Source organism: Sceloporus occidentalis, unplaced genomic scaffold, assembly GCF_023333645.1.
Source record: "Sceloporus occidentalis isolate IW3139 unplaced genomic scaffold, rSceOcc1.0.p SCAF_1, whole genome shotgun sequence".
In the NCBI taxonomy this organism is placed as follows: Eukaryota; Metazoa; Chordata; class Lepidosauria; order Squamata; family Phrynosomatidae; genus Sceloporus; species Sceloporus occidentalis.
Window position 1 is genome coordinate 298,809,297 of NW_028316981.1, and position 25,288 is coordinate 298,834,584.

A 25,288-nucleotide genomic window follows, 5' to 3' on the forward strand; every position below is an offset into this window, starting at 1 on the left:
ATTTGTCCTGTGTGATAAACTCTAGAGATATTAGGATGGACCCAGAATCTGCCTTCCACCACAACAAAGAAGGGCATCTCCTGGCCCTCCAGATATCCATGGGCTCCAACTGCTATCAGTTCAAGGAAGCATTGCAAGGTGTGAAAGATAAAAGTAGTGTAAGTCCAAGGATATCTGGAGGTCCTGCACCAGAAGGGCACTGCTTATAATATATCCCTCTGGCCATTGTGTGGGGATTTACCATTCCCCTTTGCACACATCCTATCTCATCCTGTTCAGCGAAGTCTGTTTGGGATTTTTATGGGACGAGAGGAACGATATGGTGAAAAAAGGGCATGTTTGTGGCTGGGATCTTTTCATTTATTTGTTTAAGAGTATTTATACCTCACTCTTCAACCACAAAGGCTCTCAGAACAGTTTACAGATTGTACCCAACTTGCTACCTCTTCCCAGTGCATTCCCTGGAAATGGAAGGGTGACTGTATTCCTCTGGCCAATGTGTGGAGATCCTCCATTCCCCTTTACACACATCACATCTCATCCTATTCAGCAAAGTCCACCCTATGTGGGTATTTTAGGGGACTGGATGAGCAGCATGGCAAAAAACAGAGCACGGTTTGCAGCTGGGATCTACCCAGACTTGCCACTGTAATAGAATTTTCAGGAGATATAAAGTTCTTTTGGCAGAGCAAGGAATCAACAAGAGGACTTAGTAATATGGAAATCCATAAGTTTATTTCCAATTGTCAACAAAGGAAAACATTGAACTCAGTGGAATTCAAGTTCCAAAAAGCTGAGATTCAGAACCAGGCAAGATGGCCTAATTTTATAGTTAATTACACAAAGAAGCTGTCCTCCACATCTCATTGGCTAATTACAATTCAAACTTACATAATTCTTGCAATCAGAACAGAAATATATGCATACATTAAAACTGCATCATCACTCCTCACCCCTCCTTCAGGAATTTAGTAGCTTTCCTTCTAACCTTCACAGTTGCATCTCCTTATCTAAGTTGTGTGAATGTTATGTCTGTTAACTAATGCTTGCTGGAGCCAGCTGTTCTCCCAGGTCAAGATGCACTCATTATTCCTTTGCTCTAGTTTTTTTTTTCTAATTTCCAAGCCTCAAGTTTAAAACCGATTTCTCTTTAACCAAAGTGACTCCATCTTTTCTATAGGTTTTTTTTTTTATAACAAGGAATTTCCACCACACCAGCTCTTCCCAGTGCAGCAGTAACAGCAGGGCTGCCACCAAGGCCTTCATTGGAGATTTAATTCCTCTCAGGTTCCTAAAGGAATAAGAGGCTCAACACCCCTCCTCTCCCTTATGTTTATTGGGAAAACAAAATAATTATCAGCTTCTTTTTTAAGGGGGGACAGGCACTTTTTACCACCTATGGTGGAGTGGTAAAGTAGCAAAAGAATTTTGGCAAATGATTCAAAAATGGAAGAAATTCTACAAACATAGCCACCAATGGGTCCCAGTGTTATAGATGAGAGGATGGAGAACAAATTCAGAAAGTTGTTATTTTACACGATTTTACAACTCGAAAAACAAGGAAGGACTATCAATTAGAATTTGGCTAAAGAAATTATGGCCAGTTACAGACTGGCACTTTAGTGCATGACGAGCACGCACTAGGGTTACAAAAGGGTGGTGCTTCTGCACCGCCCTAACCCTAGTGCGTGCTCGTCACACGCACTAAACGGCGGCGGCCCTTCCATACGGCCGCCGCCGCGAGGACGTCACAGCCGTGCCGCCTCTAGACAGGGCGGCACGGACGTGACGTCCTTGCTCCGCACCAGGGCGCTTAGTGCGCCCTGAACACGGAGTAGGAAGGAGCTCCGTTTCGGAGCTCCTTCCTGGTTTAGTCCGCTGGGTGCAGCCTTCAGACGGCTGCGCCCAGCGGACTAAAAGAGAAAGGGGCCAAGCGGCCCCTTTCTCCTTCTCCCCGCCGCCGCGGGGTGTCCTTGGGGCTTGAAGCCCCAGGGACACCCCTTTTCAGGCTGCGGGGAAGCGGCGTTTTGCTGCTTCCCCGCAGCCTGAAAAGCGGCAGATCGGGGCCTCAGCGGCTGCCACTCTGCATGCTGAGGCCCCGATACACCGGGGAAAGGGGCGGGTGCAGCCCGCCCCAAATGGGCACTCTATAAATGATTTTATGGAGATGGATAAGTTAACCAATTTAATTAAAGGGGAAATCTTGGATAATTTCATTTTAGAGTGGAAGCCTCTACTGCCTTATATACAACTTGACTGGGGCAGCAGTTTAACAATAGGATTTGACTGAAGAATTATTAAGATCATGCATTTGATGAAAGTAATTATATTTCATGTCTAGAATTTATACATTAACTATATGAGGTACCAATATAGCTAAAGGGATTTATTACACTTATACGAATGGGAAATAATCATTTCAAGGGATAAATAATTATGGGGGGAAAATCTTTATATTATCTGAAGAAAAGAGACCATTAAAGTTTAAGAAGTTATTTTTGCTTGGTTTGGGTGTTGTCGTTTTCTCTCTTTTTTATGTTTGTTTTGTCAGTTGTTGATGTCAGGTATTGTAAATAGTATAGATGATGTCACAGACATATACTTTTGTGTATGTGCTATTTTGATAATAAGAATTATTATTTTAAAAAGTAAACTCTTTACTTTAAAAAAATTAAAAAGGAAAAATTGCATAGTGAAAAATAATTGAAGTTATAGTAAATCAGGTCAGCTGGCTTAAAGCATACAGGTTTTCCAAAGGTTTAATAGGTATATTTAAAAATAATATATAAACATAAATAAGAGAACTTCAGCTACGGAAGCCACAGGAGAACAAAGTAGATCAGTGCCAATAATTTTACCAAAGAAAAACGTGAGTACTGTAATATTTTCCAAATAGTATTTTCCTTCCCCACCAACACTCCCTTCTGCTTTTGTGTCATGTCTTTTTTGGTTATAAGACTGAGAGCAGGGACCGACTAATTAAAAAGATTGTATGTACAGCACTGTGTAAATTTACAGTGTAATATAAATAAATCTTACTACTAATACTAATAATTATATATATATATATATATATATATATACACGTAGGAGATATCAGTCAAACTAATTTTTGATGATAATGAGTTCTTATACAGAACAGAAATAAACAAACCCAGAGAAGACCCAGTTTGATAAAAAGCAGCTTTATTGCTAGCCAAGTGTCCTCAGCTTGGAATTACCGTTCCAACAAAAATTCTGAGGCCTCCGACAAACAAAATCCATTGCTTTTTATAGGTTCTTAAACAAAGAAATCTTTTTGGTATATTTCATTGGCTATAGTAAAATTTACACATATAGGATTTCCTACAGTCAGAAAAGATATAAGCATACGTCAAAAGATCCTTTTGAGACCCTCATGGAGACATTCTTTGTTCCTTTATCAATTTTGATGCTACTTTGGGCCTTTTTATTCCAAAGCAGCTGCATCTCTTATCTTTGAGTTATTATGGTGGCCTTGAAGAACAAATGTCCTTCAAAGTATCAACCTGTATTTTAACAGTCCTCTCTGAAGTCCTCCCCACCATTCCTTTGGAGGGGCCTCAATTCCAAATTTCTTTCTATGTGCCCACTTTGCTTCACTATATTTTACTACATTTATTTCATGTATATGAACTAAATATTGATTACTGTATCCCAACTGCCACACACACACACACACACATAAAATAAATAATAGGATTTTATTTTATACACAATGCTTTCCAAAAGACCATGGCCAGGAGGCTGACCAAAATGGTGAGAGGTCTAGAAGCCATGCCCTGTGAGGAGCAACTTAGGAGTTGCGTATGTCTGGCCTGAAGAAGAGAAGGTTAAGAGGGGATCAGATAGCCATACTGAAATACTTGAAGAGGAGGCATATTGAAGCTGGAGCAAGCTTGTTTTCTGCTGCTCCAGAGGCCAGGACACAGAGCAGTGGGCTCAAAGGACAGGAAAAGAGATTCCACCTCAACATTAAGAAAAACCTGCTGACAGTAACTGCTGTTTGACAGTGGGACACACTCCTTCAAGAAGGTGGTGCAGTCTCCTTCTTTGGGGGTTTCTAAACAGAAGCTGGGTGCTTTTGGTTATGTATTCCTACATGGCAAGGAGTTAATAAGAGTGGATGGGCCTTGAGCTCTCCTCCAACTCTATCATTTCCTAACTCCACATATTGCCATTGCCAGCCTTTCAATCCCTTTGCAAAAGAATCATAAGCCTAACACTTCTAACTAGAATGGATCTTAGCTTCCTACAGCGTTTACTCAGGATTCATGCTGACTGCTGACACTACAAGCCTCTCTCTCTCTTTTTTCTCCTTTCCTTTTCCCTTTCTCCCCTCCCATTGGCTAACCCATGTGTGAATAGCAGCCAATCAGATCTCTCCACCTGCTCAGCTTCTATTGGCTAGCTAACCCTGTGACTGTCAGAGCCAATCAGGTCTCTCCCCTTTGGCCCCTCCCACTGGCTAACATGAACATGAGGCTGGCTCCTCCTCTGACTTCAAAATTCTCATGCAGCCTGGTCCCCAGTTGTCCTCCATTTTGAGCTTGATTAGGAAGCATGGCTTTCTGTTTATGCAAGCCTTTGTAGCTTTTATTGGGTCGTATAGCTACATGTAAATCTTTTCAAGAGGAATTCCAAAATGTCCTCTATTTTCAGCATAATTTAGAAACAGGGGATTTACATTTATAGGAGTGTTTGTAGCTTTCATTTGGCCATGTCCTTTATTTAAATCTTCTGCTCAGGAGGAATTTCCAAATGCCCTCCATTTTGAGCATGATGAAGAAGCAGGGAATTTACATTTAAATGAGTGTTTTTAGCTTTTCTTTTGGCCATGTCTTTCACTTCAAGCTTTTGTCCAAAGGATTTCCAAAATGCTCTCCATTTTGACTATAACTAAGAAATGAGAATTCATATTAATATGAGTGTTCGTAGCTTTTATTTTGGTCATCTACATCCAGGAGGAATTTCAAAACGTTCCCCATTTTGAGCATGACGAAGAAACAAGGAATATACATTTATACGAGTTTTTGTAGCTTTCATTTGGCCATGTCCTACATTTAAATTTTCTGTTTAGGAGGAATTCCAAAATGTCCTCCATTTTGAGCATGATTAAGAAGCAGGGAATTTATATGAGTGTTTGTTAGCTTTTATTTGGCCATGTCCTTCATTTCAGTCTTGTGTTTAAGAGGAATTCAAAAATGTCCTCTATTTTGACCATGACTAAGAAGCAAGGAATTTACATATATATCAGTTTTTGTAGCGTTTTTTTCGCCACGTCCTTTCAAGTTCTTATCCAGGAGGAATTCCAAAATGTCCTACATTTTGAGCATGATTCAGAAGCAGGAAATTTACATTTATAGGAGTGTTTTTAGCTTTTATGTGGTCATGTCCTTTTGTCCAGGAGTAAAGTCAAAATATGCTCCATTTCGAGCATGATGAAGAAGCAAGGGATTCGTATTTAATACAGATGATTTTTTTTTAGCTTTTATTTGGTCATGTCCTTCGTTCCAGTCTTTTTAGGAGGAATTTCGAAATGGCCTCCAATTTGAGCATGATGAAGAAGTAGGGAATTTACAGCTATATGAGCACTTTTGGCTCCACACAGTTGACTTTGTCTTCTGCTTCTAATTAAAATGTCGATCTAGTTTTTGTCCACTGACACACAAGTGATGTGCATGTATGTTTATGTGTAATGGCTTGTATATAGTGGGATTGTATTAGTGGGATAGCCTTGTTGGACATAACAGCAAAGTACAATAATATCCAAAATCCACAAAACAGCGATACCTTTATTGAGTCAACCAAGATGCACAAAATTTATGATTTACGAACAAGAGGGGAATTGATAGATTGTAGGCAGCACATCCGTGTGAACCCTACCAAACATATTAGCTATAATCTGTATGTTGATGATGTGTTCTTTAAAAACCTTTCAGTGTCAAGAAATGAAGTGATGGTTTTGAACAGTTCAGAAAAAGATTGATTTGCCTAGTGTTCTTTTAAAAAAGCAAACAGACTCCACGGTCACGGAGTCTCTTTTGAACAGGGTTCTTCTCTAGCCATGTGCTGCTTAGGCAATGGCAGGAGCTGCCTGTGTCAGAGGAGCAGTAAATCTTCTCTGAGTTTTAATCAGAATTTCCCAAAGGAGTGTCCCAAGGGTTTGGACCTGTTCTCAGGATCAGCAGTTTGGATAGTTGCTTTGAAGTTCAAGCTAAAATCCAGCACAGATTAACAACCACATTGATGATGATGATGTTATTACTGATGTGTTTGTGTGCCCTCAAGATATTCCCAAGTTAAGGCAACTCTTAAGGAGAACCTATCATGGGATGTTCTTGGCAAGATTTTTTCAGTGGGTGGTTGCCATTGATTTCTTCTGAGGCTGAGAGAGTGTGACTTGCCCAAGGTTTTTCATGGCTGTACAGGGAATTGGATCACAGACTCCTAGAGTCCTACCTAGTTTGATGCTCAAACCACTACACCACACCATCTTTTAAGATTTCTTTAGAGGAGATTTCCTTTTGCCTTTCTCTGAGGCTGAAAGAGTATGACTTTTCCCAGGTCAGTCACCCAGTGGGTTTCCATGGCTGAGGGGGGGTTTGAACCCTAGTCTCCCAGAGTCCTAGTTCAGTGCTCAAACCAGTACACCCCACTGTGCTTTATTGTTACTGTTCTTTATTTATATTTACTTTATTTATATACCACGTTTGCCCCAAAACAAGGACTCAAGGTAGCTTACAAATCAAAATGCAATGCTGTTAAAATATGCAAATGACCAACATTAAAATGGAATTGTACTAACAACATGTAAAAACAATGTAGACTGACCATACAGTTAAAAATGATAAAAGTACCACACCGTTAAAAAAACCTTTTCTTTAAAACCTGAAAGCTTGTCAGAATTTTTAAAAATGCTTATATGCCAATAAAGGGACAGCAGGGAGAAGCCATTTTAATGATTATTCGTTAGTAATACTTATTTATTTATACAGTGCGCCCGCGCCATACGCGGCCTTGAGCATATGTGCTCAAGCCGCGGCGCGCGCGCGGGGCGGAAGTGGCGGTGCGTCCCATTCAATTGAATGGGCACGCGCCCATTGCGTGCCGCGCCGCCGTGCACGAGCCCCATTGTTTCCAATGGGGCTCGAGCCTAGGCGGAATTCGCCTTACGCGGAGGGATCCGGAACAGATCCCCCGCGTAAGGCGAGGATGGACTGTACCCTGCTTTTCAACAAAGGCTGTTCCATTCTTATCAACCATCTGTTACCAACAACAAATCTGTGTCTAGCCCAAACTCTTGTGGATTGAAAATATCTGCTATGAAATCCATAAGTTTCTTTGAATGGCATTTTTATCACTGGCAATATAGTGGGCCTGATTTTTCCCCTTGAATGCAAAAGCATAGCATGATCACATAATTAAGAAACCCAAATGGGGGGAATCCATCAGTGTCCCCATTATATTTGTAGCTACACCTGGGAAATGTGTTTAATTCTCTGCTAGCTGCCATTGGGATGGTTTTGTTTGTTTTGTTATATTTTGTTCTTGTATGCTAGCCATCTGGCTCCCAGGCATTTTTAAAAAGGATTTTATGTCTAAATATTGAAATCCAGTTTGATGTAGCGGTTTGAGTGTTGAACTCTACAGTTCTGGAGACCAGATTTCAAATCCCCACTTGGCCAAAGAAGTCCATCAGTGACTTTGGACAAATCATGCTGTCTCAGAGGAAGGCAAAGGCAAACCTCCTCTGAACAAAACTTAGGTTTACTTTTAGAGTTGCCATAAGTTGGAAATGGCTTGAAAGCACACAGCAACGTCAGCCATCTGACACCCACGCATTTTTCAAAATCATTCAGTGGCTAACTACACTTTACAAATAAAGGATTAGAGTAGACCCCTAGTGCCAACTGTGCTTCACAGGAGCATGTGTGGGATTCTGAATGGAGAGGTCATAGGTTCAAGCATGTGATACAGTCGGCCCTTCTTATACACTGATTTTTTTATAAACGGATTCAAGCATACACGGTTTGAAAATGTTCCAAAAAAGTATAAATTTACCTTGATTTTCCATTTTTTATAAGGGACACCATTTTGCTAGGTCATTATATTTAATGGGACTTGAGCATACACGGATTTTGTTATACACGGGGGATCTTGGAACCAAACCCCAGTGTATAACAAGGGTCCACTGTATAACCTAGTCTGAAAGAGAGGTCCCTTAGTAAAATCTTAAGTTACCACATGGTGAGAATCATTGGACAGCAGGGGCTTGGTAACTTGTATTGATGGGATTTAGCAAGACAGTCATAGAAAGCTAATGATAAATCTTCTGGCAGTTACCTCTACTGCTATCTGCACAAATATTGGCCATATATTTCTTTTCAGTGAAGTATGAAAGTAACTACAGCTGTGGTTTAACCATCCAAGTCTGTTTCTCCATGCACATTCAAAGGTCTGAATCTTCAGAGAAGGAGGAATCCTCAGAGAAGAAGACCTCCCAGAACCTCTTTTTATTCTAATCCAATACCTGGTTAAAACTTCTTAGTTTCTAGTGTTTGGTTGAGCCAGGTGGGTTTGGCAGGTTTTGCAGAAATGCTAAGACTGCATTTTGTTCCCAGACAAAAATAATCAAAAACACTTTTAAGTATATTCACATGGTATCTTAAAGAGAGATTATTTATTCATGCCAGTTTATAAAGTCTAGGAACTCTGTATTTATGAAACTGAATGCTTCTTGGAACATGGTCAGTGTCTGCATAGTTTCTCACATCTGCTCTTAAGTCCAAAGTGGCAAGGAGACTGGAAAACATTATGCAATTCATTGCACTTGGATTTTTTTTACTACAATAGGATGATTCCAGTATTTTAAATATATCTTAAGTCTCATCTCTCCACAGGGGTTTAACTACAAAGGGGGGGGGGCAAAATGAAACCACTGCATATAAAAAAGAATTACCCCTTCCCTGAAATGGCCCTTCAGTCCCCAAATTCTTAACGCTGCTGTAACTTAAAACTTCAGTTCAGCATTTAGAAATAGAGTTTATGCATTCAAAGGAAATAAATTGTCTTCAGAGAGACATTGTTGTACCAGAAGAGGCCTGGGTCTCATTCCCCATGCAGCAGTGGCTTTGATTTGTGGCGGGATCTAGTTGATTGGGACTGAAGGAACTGTTGACCTAAGCACAGAATGCCATACCAAAGAGGTGAAATGTGGTCTGAAGAACAGTTTGAATATGAAAGACTTCCACGGGAATTGCTTCCTCTACGTCCTGAAGGCATATGCAGTATACAATTGGCAGCATAAAACACTTCTAAGGCAGGATACAAACCGCCGCTTTGCGGCGCTCCCCCGCTGCCGCCGTTTGCTCCGCGCGGGAGCTGCAGCAGCCAAACCGTGCGGCTCTCGCGCGGAGCAAAAAAGAAGCTCCAAAATGGAGCTTCTTTTGGAGTCGCGTTTGCGACGTAGTGAGGCGCCAGGGGCGCACTCGCTACGTCACAAAGGACGCGACGCGTACGGACGCTCAGCGTCCGATACGTCAAGATGGCTGCGCCCGTATGAACAGGGCGCCGCCATCTTGTACGTATTCAATGCGTATTAGGGTTAGGGGGGTGCGGAAGCACCGCCTCTTCCTAACCCTAGTACGTATTGATGACGTACTATTTGGCGGTTTGTATCCCGCCTGTGTCATAAAAATTAAAATAAAAGAAAGGAAATAGACTTTACACATTCAAAGGAAATAACTTATCTTCAAACCAGTCAGCCTATGCACTGTTGAGATTTTTTGTTTGTTTGTTTGGATGAAGTCTGTCGGCCATGAAATTGTCCTTCAGTCCCCAAGTTTCTAGCATTGGTGTAAGAATTTATAGAATTGCTATGCTCCTTCAAAATCTGATGTCCCAAACCATTTAGATCTTTGCATATTATCCTTATCACCTTGAATTCAAACCAAAACTATATTGGCATCTAGCACAATTTTTTCAAGACTAGTGTCTATACAGCAGTCTGAACAGCAGTATATCTGCTGCATTTTGCAGTAGCTACAGATTTTGTTATCTTCAAAGACAGCCTTGAGTGGAAAGAAATGGTATCAAGTGTCCACAAGTTGCCCATCAACTGCCCTCTGTATCCACTGAAAAATACTCAGTGGAAGGCTACATGCAGAAGTTCAGAGAGACATTGCACTTTACAACCAATTTGGCTCACATCTGAGCCACAGTGTGACAAGTTGATTTGAGGACTGAGGTCCCCCCAAAAGCATCACTCAAACTTGGTTCTAATCAGGTTGCTTCCTTCTGCTCTGTGGTTAAATGTCTTTCTCTTTACAAAACTGTTGTAATATTTTCAAACTACTGATTTTTTAAAAAATACAGATTTACAATGTGAATCTTTGAAAATGCCCCAAGGAAGCATTTTTCCTAACATTTCTGATGGAGTTTTAACCTTTGGATATTTCTTTTCTTCTCTGCCCCCCCTTTTTTTGTCAGAACAAAGAAGATGTTTACTTTGTAGTCTTGAATAAAGAAGAAAGCTCTGGCCTAGGATTTAGTGTTGCCGGAGGAGTAGACCTGGAACAAAAATCCATCATCGTAAGTGGTGACTGCATCTTTCTCATAAGAGGGGTTACAAAGCCAGCTGGTAAATGAGATCAAGCTCTCATTTATCAAGTCAGTCCCCAAGCACAAAGTCCTGTTGTGAAGGGCTGCTTGCATCATTGTGATTACCATCTGCTCATGCTATCAGACAGGAAAATGGACGCGAGTGCAACTTTGATGCACAATAGTGGCAAAGAGGGACATCAGCAGTAGCCTCACCCACATGCCTTGAGGATTAGGACAAAACTTGTAAAAGTTACTTTTTTGAACTGTAATTCCCAGAATCCCTCAGCAAGCATGGCTGTTCTAAAAAGTAACTTTTCCAGGCTCAGATCCAGAAGGCCCAGTTAAATTGTCCTACATCACAAAACCCTCAGGTTTCTGCATTTGGTATTTCTTCCATATTCTTATACAGCAGAGGCTGTCTATGGTATCTTGGTTCAATCCATTGTCCTGGAGTTACCTCCTTCCATACAGCTTCTGTCAGTAAATTTGCTTATCTTTGCATCATAGGTGGTTACATCATTTTATAGCATGATCACGATCTTTGAGATCAGCCCACAGCTGGACAGGAGAGCAGCTGACAAATCAGGCTGTGTTGGAACAGGAAGCAATCCCCAATGCTACCCAAAGTTTTCCAACCAGCAGAAAGGCTGGGCGACCCAAGCATGCACTCTGCTGCATTTGCAGCCCCCAGAAGGAACACCACCACCCAACTGCCTTCTGTTACCAACCCCTGCCCCCAGATCTGAGCCCAAGAATAAAATTAAAGAGGGGATCAGGTAAAATGTAGAAACTTAGGCACAATCCTGCACCGTCTATCATTTCCTGTCTGTTATGTAGTAAAGTTTGCAGAGAGACACGTGGAGGGGAGGCTGGGCCTTATATGCATATTTCCTGTAAATAACTTTGTGTTGACCAAATTAATTAAGCAGCACTGGTATTTGAGAACAGAACTTGTTGGTGCCAGAAAGCTTTGGCAAGGGAAAGATTTATACACTACAAAGAAATGTGTCAATTCATATTATACAGGATGTTTTGTTAGCTCATAATATGTGTTGACTCTAATTTTTTGTTTCACAGAGAATAGATTCATCAGTGGTTAGCAAGCATGATAACTAATAATCCACTTTCCTTGTGACATGAATTAACAGCGTAACAGACCAAGGTGTAACCTGGAGATTGGCAAAATATAAAGCCTTTTGAGATGCATCTTGTTTGGAGGACAAAACCAATTCATTTATTCTTAACACCCTAAAGAACGCTGTCAAGGAGGCAGCATGGAATAGTAGAGCCTCATATGGCGATATGCAAATATCAGACCATACTTGGCTTAATCCTTTCAATATATCTGGACAAAGCGGATTCCTAACATCCACTACTCTAACTATTTCCATAGTGCAGCCCTCATGCAGTTTTTTGATGCAGAAGTCAATAGTTGTGTCACAAACCTCTTGTAATTTCAGCCAAAATGCAATCACTTGAAAGGCGCAACCAAATAGAACAGTGGTTCCCAAACTTCCTAAAGCCGCGAACCTTTAATACAGTTCCTCATGTTGTAGTGACCCCCAACCATAACATTATTTTTACTGCTACTTCATAACTCTAATTTTGCTACAGATTTGAATCCTACTGTAAATATCTGATATGCAGGATGTATTTTCCTTGTTACAAATTGAACATAATTAATAAAGCATAGTGATTAATCACAAAAACAATATGTAATTATATACTTGTCCCTCCATATTCGCTAGGGTTAGGTTTAGGTTTCTAGAGCCTGGAAAACTCCATGATAGGCGTGCCTTGGGCAAGAAGTCACACTGTCTCAGCTTCAGAACATAGCAATGCTAACTCCCTCTGCAGAACAGAGCCCAGAAAACCCCATGATAGAGGGTGCAGTGGCTCAAAGTGAAACCGGAACTCATTGGCTGTGCAGTACCTCTTCCTTTTTGCAAGCTCTATGTTCCGAGAGAGGGAGGAAGCCAGCCACCTCCACTGCATTCACACCATGAGCTCCTAGCAGTCCATTGTTGAGGGCGGTTGCTAAGCAACCAGCGGAGCTGTGGCTGCACTGCAGCCTTCAGCAAAGGCTAAGAGGCCCTTTGTTTGGGGCTCTGAGGGTGGTGTTAGGCGACCCCTGTGAAACGGCGACCCCCAGGGGGGAACCCCTGGAATAGAAGGAGGAGTCAATCCTCTACCATGTAATAATAGTAATAATAATAACAATTTTATTTTGTATAGCATATACCATTACAAAAAGTAGTTCATATAAAAACATATATAAACATAAAATATAAGCAGCAACAACATGTAAGATGGCTCTAAAGAGGCATAAGTGGCCAGATACACTAAAGCTCTATAACGTTGGTTTACAGAGCTGAGGATATTCAAGAATAGTTGGGCTTCAAAACTATCCTGTGATGCAACCATCGTCTTTACAGAAATTCCACCTTAATATTGAAGCTTTAAAGGCATAACAGACAACCTTTTCAGAAATGCTTGTTTCAGTATCCCCTAATAATAGAGTGATCAGATATGAGTCAGAGTTGTGTGATACCAACCCTATGTCTTTGTATAAAGCATTTCTTAAATCTTTATAAATTGGGCACTCTAATAAGTAATGACTTAGATCTTCAACTGAGTTGGAGCCACATGGACAAACTCTTCCCAGATGGTCCTTTGATAACACCCTTGCACCACAGCTATGGTCATTGACTGACAACGTAAGGCTGTGAAGGCATATCTCTGTTTGAAATTAGTTAGATTATTTAGATATTGTGAATAACTTATTTGGGAAGGGAGTTTGGTATACCAAGGAGCACATTTTGATAGGCCAACAGAAGTACAATCTAACTGAAAGTCGTGTTTCAAAATATGGGACTTCATATATTTTACAGCTTTATCATAATTTAAAGAGCACAAAGAGTCCTTTGAGAGCCCATACAAATCAATAAGTTGCAAGATTTCTTGATTCCAAGGTATAAGTGTTTTGTTTTCAAATTTCAACATTTCTTTGAAAGCAATCAATACAAGGGCTGGTCCTATCCCATTAGTAAGTTTGAGCCAGTATTTAATGGCTTGAACCTGAGTTTATAGCCTTAAAAGTACGGAGACCACCTTCCAACCGAAGGATAGCGGTCTCGGTTCCTTTGAGCAGACCTAAAATTGCTCACAAGTAATTATTTTGGACTGTTTCCAAGTTAGATTTTATGTTAGTCCCCCAAATTTCAGCCCCATAACACAAATGAGCTATAACTTTAGCCACAAAGAATTTAATGGCTGGAGGGAACTGTTTATCGCCTCTGCTCCAGTAGAATCTTAATAGAGAGTTGGCTGTGTTAATAGCAACTGTTTTTGTATTTTCAAAATGACAACTCCAAGATCCAGTTGAGGAGAAATTTAGTCCTAAATATTTGAAGGACTTCACTTGTTCTATAGGTTGCCTGTCAATTCGCCATGTATGTTTTTTATGCCTATTGGCAAAAACTAGTATTTTTGGTTTTTTGTGATTAATTTTCAGCTTGTCTTGTGTTGCTAATTGACTGAAAGCCTTCAGTAATCTCCTTAAACCTTGCTTTTATTGTGACAATAAAATAGTATCATCTGCATACATGAGAACTGATATTTTCATGGGTCCCAATTTAGGGGGTACATAGTTGTCATTATAATAATAATAAAAATAATAAAACTTTATTTCTATACTGCTTTTCCAACAAAGATCAAAGCGGTTTACAAAATCAATCAAAGACATGTATCACAACAATTACAAATCTCAAGTACATTCCAATAAAACTTTTAAAAACAACATGTAAAGCAATCTTAAAATATCTTAGTCACAGGATAAGACGCCTTAGGATGAACTTCTGTTAGGGGATATCTTCTCTATAAAGAGTCCGGAGGGTATGCTAGCCGGAAGAGATGGGTTTTCAACGCCTTCTTAAAGGCATTCAGGGTAGAACTCGGTCGAATCTCTTCCGGGAGTTTATTCCAGTACATCGGAGCTATTGATGTAAATGCTCTTTGGTGAATTGCTGCCAATCTCACCTTAGGGTAGTCAAGTATTTCCCTGTTATTCTGAGAGTGTGGGGCGGATTGTGTGGGGAGAGGCATTCCCTTAAATCAGTGATTAGTGAATTAACATAAATGTTAAACAGCCATGTAGGTACACACAATAGTGTAGTAAATGCTGCACAGGTGGAGGTAAGAGGGTTAGTTAAAGTATGTCTAGCCTGAAACTGAAAAAATTATTCTAAAGCCCTAAGGTAGTTCTGCCTGGTGGATGGTGTGATGGACAAACTCAATGCTTTTGCTACCTCGAATTTTCAGGACTCCATAGATGTTCCACCATCAGTTCTGGCATCAGCGCTGCTTCCTGCGGCAGAGTCCTGAAATATTCTATCTGTTTACGGGAAAGAGCACCTGGAATAGCATTATCAATCCCTGGCACGTATCGTGCTCTAAAAAAATGTTAAAGTGTAGACACTGAAGACTAAAAGCCTGGAGATGGTGCATAACCTTTTGAGATTTGGAGGTTAATGAGTTAATAACGTGCACAATGGCAAGGTTGTCACAGCAAAAATAGACCAAAGAGTTTGACAACTCCTCAGCCCATATTGTCACAGCCACCAAAATTGGAAAAAAATCAAGAAGGATCAAATCAGTGGTCAATCCTGAATGAGCCCAATCATCAGCCCATACTTGTGCACTCCATTTTCCTGTCCAATAACATCCCAAATCCCACTGACCCTGCAGCGTCAGACGCTATTTGCAAAGCACCCTTAAACCTAAGTACTTCTCGCCAAAAGAAAACCCTATTAAAACCTTTCAAAATGCATCCAAACCTTGATGCTGGATGTAAGCCAAATTTGGTGGTGTGGTCTATAAACCCCACTAATTGTGTCACACAGACACTGTAAAAATGCTCTGCCTGGGGGGCAGTTACCTAACAGGCAAAATTCAAGTGACCAATGATCTCCTGAAAATGTTAGGGCTGAAGGGCAGGGTATAAAAATACCATAAATAAATAAATAGCCTTTGGTTGGTTTGAGAATTGGTGAAGGCACTGCAACAAGCTAGAAACGTTATACCCTGGAAGTATAGAAAGTTGATTAATTGTATCAATAGTAATCCCCAAAAATTCCAGTTGAGTGGAGGGTCCTTCGGTCTTCTCAGGGGCTAGCAGCATACCCAACTCAAGAGCAAGGGCTTCAAACACCCTTAGTAAGAAAGAACAATGACCAAAGCCTGACTGACCAACGAATAATAAATCATGCAGATAGTGCACCACACCTTGAAAACCAGTTGTTTCCCTAAGGGCCCACTGTAACGTTTCGAAAGCTGCACATGAAACCAAGCAACCCATAGGAAGAGCTCGGTCCATAAAAAATTGGCCATCAAACCAAAAACCCAACAACTCAAAATCTGATGCATGGATTGGTATGAGACAGAATGCAGACTTGTTGCTGCATTTGTCAAGTTCAGCCCCCAAACCACAGTTGTGAACTAACCTAACCGCCTCATCGAACAACAGGTACCTAACAGAACATAACTACTGAGCAATGGCATCATTGACCAATGACCCGTGGGGGTAGGACAAGTGATGGATGAGGCAATATTCTCCTGGGGCTTTTTGGGGTACTATGCCTAAAGAGGAAACCCTCAAATTGCAAACTGGAGAAATTAGAAATGGACCAGCGACGTGACTCTCAGAAACTTCTTTCAAGATCTTTGCCCTAATAACATGCTCCATGCCTAAAATAGAATTAAGATTATTAGATAAGAACAGGTGATGCACTCCCTGAAATTGGATGTGAAACCCATTACAAAAACCTTGTAGCAAATATTGGGCCACTTCACGGTTAGAGTATGAGGACAAAAGTTGCCTCAGTACCTAATTGGGCTGGGACCCTTTTGAAGGTGGAGGGGCACTTCCCCCTTTTTATTGTATTGGCCTTCTTTATTACCACTTGATTGGCCCCTCCCTCTGGTACAATTCTGAAAGCAGTGCAGCCCTTTACAGACCGAACACTCATGTTTATACTTGCAGACCTTGATTGCATAATCCCAGAAAGCTGAATTCCTAACACAGAAACTTAGCAGAATAATTCTGTGTCTAGGCAGACGACATGCTACCAAATTTGTGGACCAAATGTCCACTATGTGAACGACCCCCTTTAACGGGACACGCTGGTGTCATTAGTTGCATCCAGAGTTGAGAGTGCAAAAGATCCCAATTTAAAGCAGAGTAAATAGCTACATGCGTACGGAAAGCCTCAATGTTTTGTCCCAAGAGCGATGCTATGGATTTTGGGTGTAGTAAGGCCTCTGGCTCTCAGGAACACAGCCAGAACAAAAGACTTGTCCACAAATTTCTTAAGTTTTAAAGGTTTTACTGGTTATAAACACAAAACATGAAACTGATCTCCTTTTTCTCAATAGTCCTTCCTAAATACCTTGCTCTCTCTTCATGGTGGATTTTATCTTTCTTCTTCTGAGGACTATCTTTCTTCTTTTGTGGACTTATCTTTCTTCTTCTGTGGACTTATCTTTGTCAAAGGAAAATACTCTCTCCAGGTCTGACTTGGCTGAAATCTTACTACACAACTGAAACTAGCTGGAGAGAGACAGTAAGAGACCCTGGGATTTCCCACAATCCTTGTCTTTCTTAAAGCTGTAGATCTCTATTTCCCCTCCCAAACTGATACACAGAAAGCCTAATATAATCTCAACTAAATATATGTCTCCAGAGCAGATGCTCTGGAGGCATGACACTCACCATATAGTAGCCAAGCAGGCCCAGAGTAGTTAACATTAGCCCAGGGTATATTATCCATGTATTGGATCAAGGCCGCTGCATACATGGACTATGCTTTAGCAATAACACCCACATAGATAAAGAACCCATTCACCAGTTAGCAAAATTGCATTCAACCTTTCACCGTTTTAAATCCTCCTTATCTTTATCATAAAGCTCCTGCTTATTTTTATTTTCCATCATCCGGTAGAGAAAGACATCTACATATTCACTCCTAAGCATTTTATCTCTGATAGATTGGAGAAGGTGATCCCCTAGAGCAGTGATTCTCAACCTTCCTAATGCTGCAACCCTTTCATACAGTTCCTCATGTTGTGGTGACCCTCAACCATAACATTATTTTTGTTGCTACTGTTAAAATGCTTTTGATGTTGCACAGCATGTGAGGCAACACGTCAACGTTTGGCACCAGATTTTCCACCTTCCTGACTGTAGTCAGCAGCTTGTGAGCTGGAGAAACACCTCTCCCTTTCTCAATGAGCAAAGAGACACTGTAAACTTCTCTCAGATGAGGCTTTTATTCTTAGAGGACATTCCACTGTGTACAACAATATATACACCGACACCATCCACACTAGTAACAACCCACTCAGAGGTAAAATGCTCGTCACTACTCTAGCCAAGGCTCCGCGGGGCCTACTAGGCCTTGCTTCTCTGTCTGGTACCACAAAGGATCCAGCCATCCTCCTGAGTGATTTTTCAGACTGGCCGCTTTCTACAGTACTTTACAGCACTTGTTGACTATCTTTTGTTTTGTTTTGTGCATCAAATGTAATATTGGGGTTTAATTCTTTTGGGGGGGGGGGGAGATACTGGTGAGTCAAAAGTATTCCAACTGGCTTTTTAACCATAAACTCAGGAGTCAGGGATGTTGTTGACTATCTTTTTGATGCCACTTCCTGTTTAAATGCCTAATCATTGTGGCTCACAGTAACCCTTTAATGCCTGGTTACTATTAAAACCCACATTGTACATTTTCCTTGTGACTCTATATCCCAACAGCTACTTCATAACTGTAATTTTGCTACTGTTATGAATTGTAATGTAAATATCTGATATGCAGGATGTATTTTCATTTTTGCAAACTGAACATAAAGCATAATGATTAATCACAAAAACAACACGAGTATTACAAAATATTTATTTTTAATTAGAAATAAATTTAATTTTGTCTTGAAGCATGGTGTTGCATGGGTAACAGTCTTAATATAACAACAGTAAACTACATTGCTACATTTTGCAACAGTATGCATAAAGAAGCCAATGTCAGTGCGAAAGTTGAGATTGCTTCTTTCTCACCAGATCAGAAATTTTCAGGGCAGTCTTTGCAAGAGCACAACGGAGATCATCTTCCACAACAACTCTACTTCTGCATTTAGATTTAATAACCAACAAGCTGGAAAAGCCTGTTTCACAAAGATGTTGTTGGAAATGGAAGAAGAAGGAGCAACACAGTGTCAGACAGCAAGATACGACTGCAAATACTTGATCCAGAATTTTGTAACTGACATTGCAGTTAAATCAGTTCTCGCTGCATCGCTTTTAATAAGTTCAATGAAATCCTCTTGTGCTGTCTCAGGAACATCTTGAACTTTGACTGAATGGGCTTCTGGCAAGTGCAAATGGGCTGTTAGGTAGATTTGGAAAGTATGATGAAATTTTGTCTGCAAGCATGTGCAAGTGTTTTTTTCACAAAAATTATCATTGTAATTCTTTTGTCTGGTTCAATGTCATGTTCCTCAAAGAAAGCAGATAAGGCAGGCAACATGGCAGTTTTATTTTCATCCTTTTTTTTTTTTTTTTTTTTTGCCAAAGCTGAAATTTCGTTTGGAATGATCAGATCTTTTCAGGCAAATCGAGGAATGTTGCATTTAGTCCTTGCAGTGATGAATTTAACTCATTCAAGATGGCAAAGATGTCAAGTAAGCTATTTTCTGCAGTTTACTTTTATTGCTGAAAAGTGCTTCGAACTGCAGTCTTGCTTTCTGATTAAAAACGTTTTGAGTTCATTAGGAAGCTCAAAAACCTTCCTCTCAACAATCATTTCACTTCAGTGTGAAATAACAGAGCATTGTTCAGCACATCCAAGTCGTTGCACAGTTGTGAAACAGTCGACTGTTTAAAATGCTCACCTTTACAAAATTGTCAGAACTTATGATGCTTTTCATTACTTCTTGTAACTCTTGTGGTAGCATCTTCGTTGCAAATATTTGTTGATGAATCTTACAGCGAGTTCCAATGACTTTTAGTGACTCGATTGAGTACCAAATGTTGAAATCCAGATCAACATCCTAGCATAGTTGGAGCACCATCTGTGCAAACACCAGAAACCTTTTCCCAAGAGATCTTGTGCTCTTTAAGAAATGAATCAACTGTGTCAAATACACCACGTGTAGTAGTTGTCGTTTCAAGAGGTTGGCAAAAAAGAAACTCATCTTTAAAATCGCCATCATTAATATACCTCATGTAAACGGGTAACTCTGAACAGTTTGCAACGTCTGTTGATCAAACTGGATACTAAATATTGGAAGTGGAGCAGATTTAATTTCCTGGATTACCTGATCAAGAACATCAGCAGACATGTCATCTATTCTGCGGACAGTGTCGTTAGATAAGGAAATTGCACTCAATTTCGTAACAAATACGTCTCTGATCATAACTCGAACAATGTTTTTGGCCACTGACAACAGTAAATCCTCAGCAATGGTGTGAGGTTTCATAGCTCTGGCGACTCTTGAGTGCCACCAAATATGAAGCTTCAAAGGCTGCTACGTTTTGTTTGTGGTACTTGCCACTAGTGTCAAATCTGGCTTTCTTGAGCCCATCAGCTTTTCTTCTAAAATAGTAGGTATCCTTGCCGGCAAAACTCAGATGCTTGCTAACAAAGTGGTGTTTTAGTTTGTTCGGTTTCATAGCTTCGGCTGATGGAACTTCACAAAAAATAACACATTGCAGTTTCTCGATTCCTGCTGTAATTATTGAGATAAAACCATACTATAAAAATCCTCACTATATTTTCTTTTCTTCACATTCTTCTCTGCACAGTCCATAGAATGGTTTGCTAATTAAAATAATATATAACAATAGCTTTACTAATACAAAAGATGATATACGACATAGTTCAGTCAATACAGTTTATTAAACTTTCTTATGATTTACCATTCTCTGTGTTGTTTTTTACATAGCTGTTACTCTCGCAAGGGGGTAGTATTCACATCAACCACAGCTGAATATAAAAAGACTGATCAGCATTCGGATTCAGTTCCCATGAAACAGATTTATTTTATTTATTTATTTTTTTGCAGTAGTTGATGATTTTATAGTACATGATTTTACATTTACCCAGTAATTATAATTCATGAAGTGTCGTTTTACCTCCAAAACTGCTGCTTTCTACACAGTAGCTGCTCCCTACACATGTGTGACTGATCCACATAAGTACGTTATGGTGCCAACCCTGTCACATACACCTGTAATTGTATGTGATGGGGTTAGTGCAATTATGTCATCACGCCAGATACTCATATGTGGGTGTATCTGCATGTGGGCAGATCCGTCTGGAGACAGATAGAAGAGCAATATCTTGGTTCATAAGACCATTGGAAATATGTCTTTTCCGATGGTCCTAGGTGACCCCTGGGAAAGGGTCATTCAACCCCCAAATGAGAAGCATACTGCCCTAGAGGAAGGGACAACTCACTGTAGAGAATGGCAGTGTACTACTGTATTGTAGCCCTGCTTGGCTTGGGGACCCTTGTTGGGTTAAGTCACAGGATGGCAGAGGCAGGTAAGGGGGTGTTGTATAAGATCCCCTACAAGGCCACAAGCTTATTCTAAACAAGGCTGCAAGTGCAGGAATATAAAACAGATTCCAAGCCTATGAGCAAAATGGCTGCAGGTGCAATATAAAATGGCTGCCAGGCCTATAATCAAAAGGGGCCTAAAAGGAGGGAGGGAGAGGCCGGTAACAAGTGGGGCAGCCCCCCCCCCCCTGTTGGGAAAGATAAAAAATAGACTATGTAGCCCAGTCTAATAACTGCTGTCTGCTCTCCTCGAATGCAAAATTGAAGTGAAGAATCTGGGGGCAGCAAACCATAAATTGGCTCTGGCCATGCACCCAAAACTCTTCCATTTACATTTGAAAGGTAATAGTTAGACTTAGAAGGTAATAGTTTTTATCAGCCATTACTTCTTCAGTAGGTTGACCACTTTTGCCACAATGTATCTTTTTAAGGTCCATCGGGTGTTCTCCAAAGGGGTAGCATCCCAGGAAGGAATCATCCACCGAGGAGACCTCATTCTTTCCATCAACGGCATCTGCCTTACTGGTTCTGTTCATGGGGATGTACTCAACGCTCTTCACCAAGCAAGGCTCCACAAATATGCTGTTGTTGCCATCAAGAAGGAAAGAGATGGAAAAAAGATGTCTTCTTGTGGATCTGAAAAGTCTCCTCCTACAGGACAAACCTTGGGAGCTGCAACAGTGGGAAGAGGAACAGGTACAATTTTAGTTTATCAGCAGCTGGAATGAATTCACCCTGAAGAAATACAAAATTTGATAGCAGGGAAAAGCTCTATACAGTTTGTCTTGTTGTTAGCTTTTGTACATTGGATAGTATAATGTATATGTGAAAATACATTTGAGTTTTCAATTGGAATCCATTGGAAACAAAGCATTTTAAAAAACTTTTACAGGCAAGACCAGATGCTTAGATATTCCAAGTCTCATCTAACCCACGTACACCTGAATTATTAAGCTTCCATTCAGATCAACTCAAAATTAGATCAGGCTTCTCAAATACTGGTTTATGTATAATGTAATTTATGTGGATATTTTAAAGTCTTATTTGCAAAGATTTGGGTTTACATACATTTTGCAGTCCAAGATCAAACTAATCCAGCAGAATAGTAGAGTGCTGTGCCAGAAAAGTATCCAAAATTACAACTGTCTGTTTATTAATTTTCAAGGAACAGAAATGACATAGGGAAGGAAAGGCTGCACAGAATGAGTTAAGTTTGGACATTAGAACAAAGGAGAGTGAATTTACTGTATGCTTTTTTTTTTTTTTTTTTTTTTTTTTTTTTTTTTTGTTCTCTGAAGGTCCGAGTGGAGAGCTGAGTGATGCCATTTATGTTGAACTGCTGAAGACCTCTGCTGGTTTGGGCTTCAGTCTGGATGGAGGAAAAGCTTCAATCTGTGGAGACAGACCTTTGCTCATCAAAAGAATATTTAAAGGTATTTGGATTTCCAGAGCCCCTGTCCTTTGGCACCTCCTTCCTCTATATAGCTTTTGGCTATGAGTGTCACAAGGGACCTTACCACACGGGGGCTTTTTGAGCGTCAGTTCACATTGGCCAATGCGTATTCGCGTTATATAGCATTGGAGTTCCACACCTGTGAGCTCTGAATACGCATTGACCAATGTGATATAACGTGAATACGCTTTGGCCAATGCGTATTCACGGCTGGGTTCCGAACTGAAGGCAGACGGCTCCTCCGTTTTCCGAGTACGCTAAATTAAGGGATCGGCTGGATCCTCACTGATGGCCAGTGCGGAACCCCTGCTGCTTTGGCTGGTGTGTACATCCAATCCGCTGGTTCTCTTGAAGACCACCAGTTACAAATCTCCCATGATGCTGAGCTGGAATTTCCCCCTTCTCCTTCCGGTGGCGCTTTTCCCTTTTAGCACAACCGCTGGGGCTGGGAGCGTTATTTCCACTGAACGAGATAAAGCAGAAACCTTTTGTGTCCGGGGAGGGGGGAATGTATATGTATATGTGTGTGTGTGTGTGTGTGTGTGTGTACGTACACACACACACACACACAAAGATGTGTGTGCAAGCATATACATGCAGCATTACACTTTCAGCTGCTCCACAGTGTGTGTGTGTGTGTGTGTGTGTGTGTGTGTGTGTGTAAACTCTCATACAGACAAATGTGTGTTTACACATAGAAAAGGCATCACACTTTTGGCTATACCACTATGTGTGTGTATATATATATATATATATATAAGTATGTATGTATGTATTTATGTGCGTGCATATATATATATATATATATACACACACACACACATATACAGATGGAGCATACCCCTTTCGTAAGTGGCTAAAGACAGCAATTCTCGCGATATTCCGCGCTAAACAGTGACCTCATTCTTCACCCCCGGAAGTTAAAAATGTTGCGCCCCGTTCAGAGCCCCACAGAGCATGCGCAAAGCTGCCGATGCGCATCGGCGAACACACATTATTCGGCTGGTGTGGTTCTCCAATCCGCACTGGCCTCGCTTTGCGTCAATACGCATTGGCCAATGCGCATTGGCCAATCCAGAAGGCCGCCCAGGTGTGGATGAATGATACGATATGACGTGAAATCAATCGGCAAAGCGTATTGAGAGAGCACGAATGTGGATGCCCAATGCGATATGACGTGAAATCGCATTGGCCAATGTGAATTGACGCTCAAGAAGCCCCCTTCTTATCAAGGGCTTGAGGTCATCATTTATCTCGGGAACATCCGAAAATTGCTTTGAAATGCACTCCTCCGTTGGTGCATGTCTTTTGGGGCCCTCCTTCTACTTCTTTTTTGGAGGGACTCTGGCCTTTATGTCAATTTCAAGGCAGACCCTGTTAAAAGAAAAATAGACTTCATTTTCCTACACAAAGCATTGGCCTGAGACCTATCCACCACCCGCCCTTGCCCCTGCAGTCCCCAGCTGAGGTCTTACCAAGCTTTTCAAATATCCGAGACAACATGTTTGCAGTCTGAGGAGGACGCCTCCCTTGCCATGTCCCAGTTGGAGAAGGATAGCTAACGACTGTTGCAATCTAATTTATAAACGAACATTGTGCTTTGATTGCTTTGCAACCATTGTTTTGCAGGGGATACCATTGACCTCAACATTTGCGGAAAAACAAATGTGCTTCCAATAGTGGGAACTGAAAGACAGTGGAACCGAGGAATGGAGGGTTTGGTTTTGAGAGGGGCTGTTCTCGTCCCTCCTCTTCTCTCAGACGCTGGTTGCTAAAACAAAATGGATACCGCCGAAGCCGCTACTGAGGCTTGTTCTGGCCGCCATTGCTGCCGCTCCTCTGGTCCCTTCACATAGGCTGGAATGCCTGGGTCTTGGTGAGCCCTCTCTAGAATGGACCGTGTACAGGTCTCCTTCCATGGGCCCCCTCCCTCAGGGATTCTCCCTTTCCACTCTCTCCTTCCGTTCTCCTAACCTCAAATGTTCCTTTTCCCGTCAGCAGGTGTAGGGCTTTCCTGTTCCTCCAAGGACCTGGACTTTGAGGATTCTCAGCTCTTTGACCCTTTTGCTGGCAGCTGAAGCCCATCTCCCCAACTCTGAAGTCCTGTCTGCCTTTCCCTGTCATCTCACTCAAGTACCTTCCTCTCCTTGGTCGGGGTCCCTCTCAAGCTCTCTCAGTAGTCCCCACTCCTGCCCCATTGGCGTGTCCATCCAACTTTGGGCCTATGATTCCTTTCTCTGTCCACCGATTCTTTCAGTTCCTGTCCTTTTATCTCACTCCCCTCAGCCTGTAGTCTACCCTATCTCTTCCTTCATCCCCTTCTGGGCATGTTTAGATGTCTTCTTCAGCCTATCAGTGCTCTCGGGCAGCTTCTTCTTCCAGCAGGGCTAGCATGGAGCTTGGACAGGGGAAGTTTCAGGACACCCCAATTCCATCTTTGACATGTCACGTGTACTAGCTAGTAAAAGCTAGAGAGTCTCCATGGTTCAGTCATCTGCAGCAAATTGGGGATGTCAATAAGCAGTCCACAGCCACAAAATTTGTGTGACTTTTCCTTTTCTCGTGGGCTTTGCTTCCACTGAGGTGCTTGTACTCTTCTTA

General features: G+C 41.2%; 1 protein-coding gene across 2 annotated transcripts in view; it reads left to right on the forward strand.

Annotated features, from left to right (window-relative positions):
• LOC149324138 (PDZ domain-containing protein 2-like) overlaps positions 1-25,288 on the forward strand; it is a 294,838-nt gene that overhangs the window by 255,024 nt on the left and 14,526 nt on the right. For both annotated transcript variants that reach the window (XM_089496933.1, XM_089496943.1), the window contains 3 exons: positions 10,510-10,611; positions 21,666-21,930; positions 22,533-22,667. In XM_089496933.1, the coding sequence (XP_089353059.1) occupies positions 10,510-10,611; positions 21,666-21,930; positions 22,533-22,667 (502 nt within the window). The remainder of the gene's footprint in view (positions 1-10,509; positions 10,612-21,665; positions 21,931-22,532; positions 22,668-25,288) is intronic.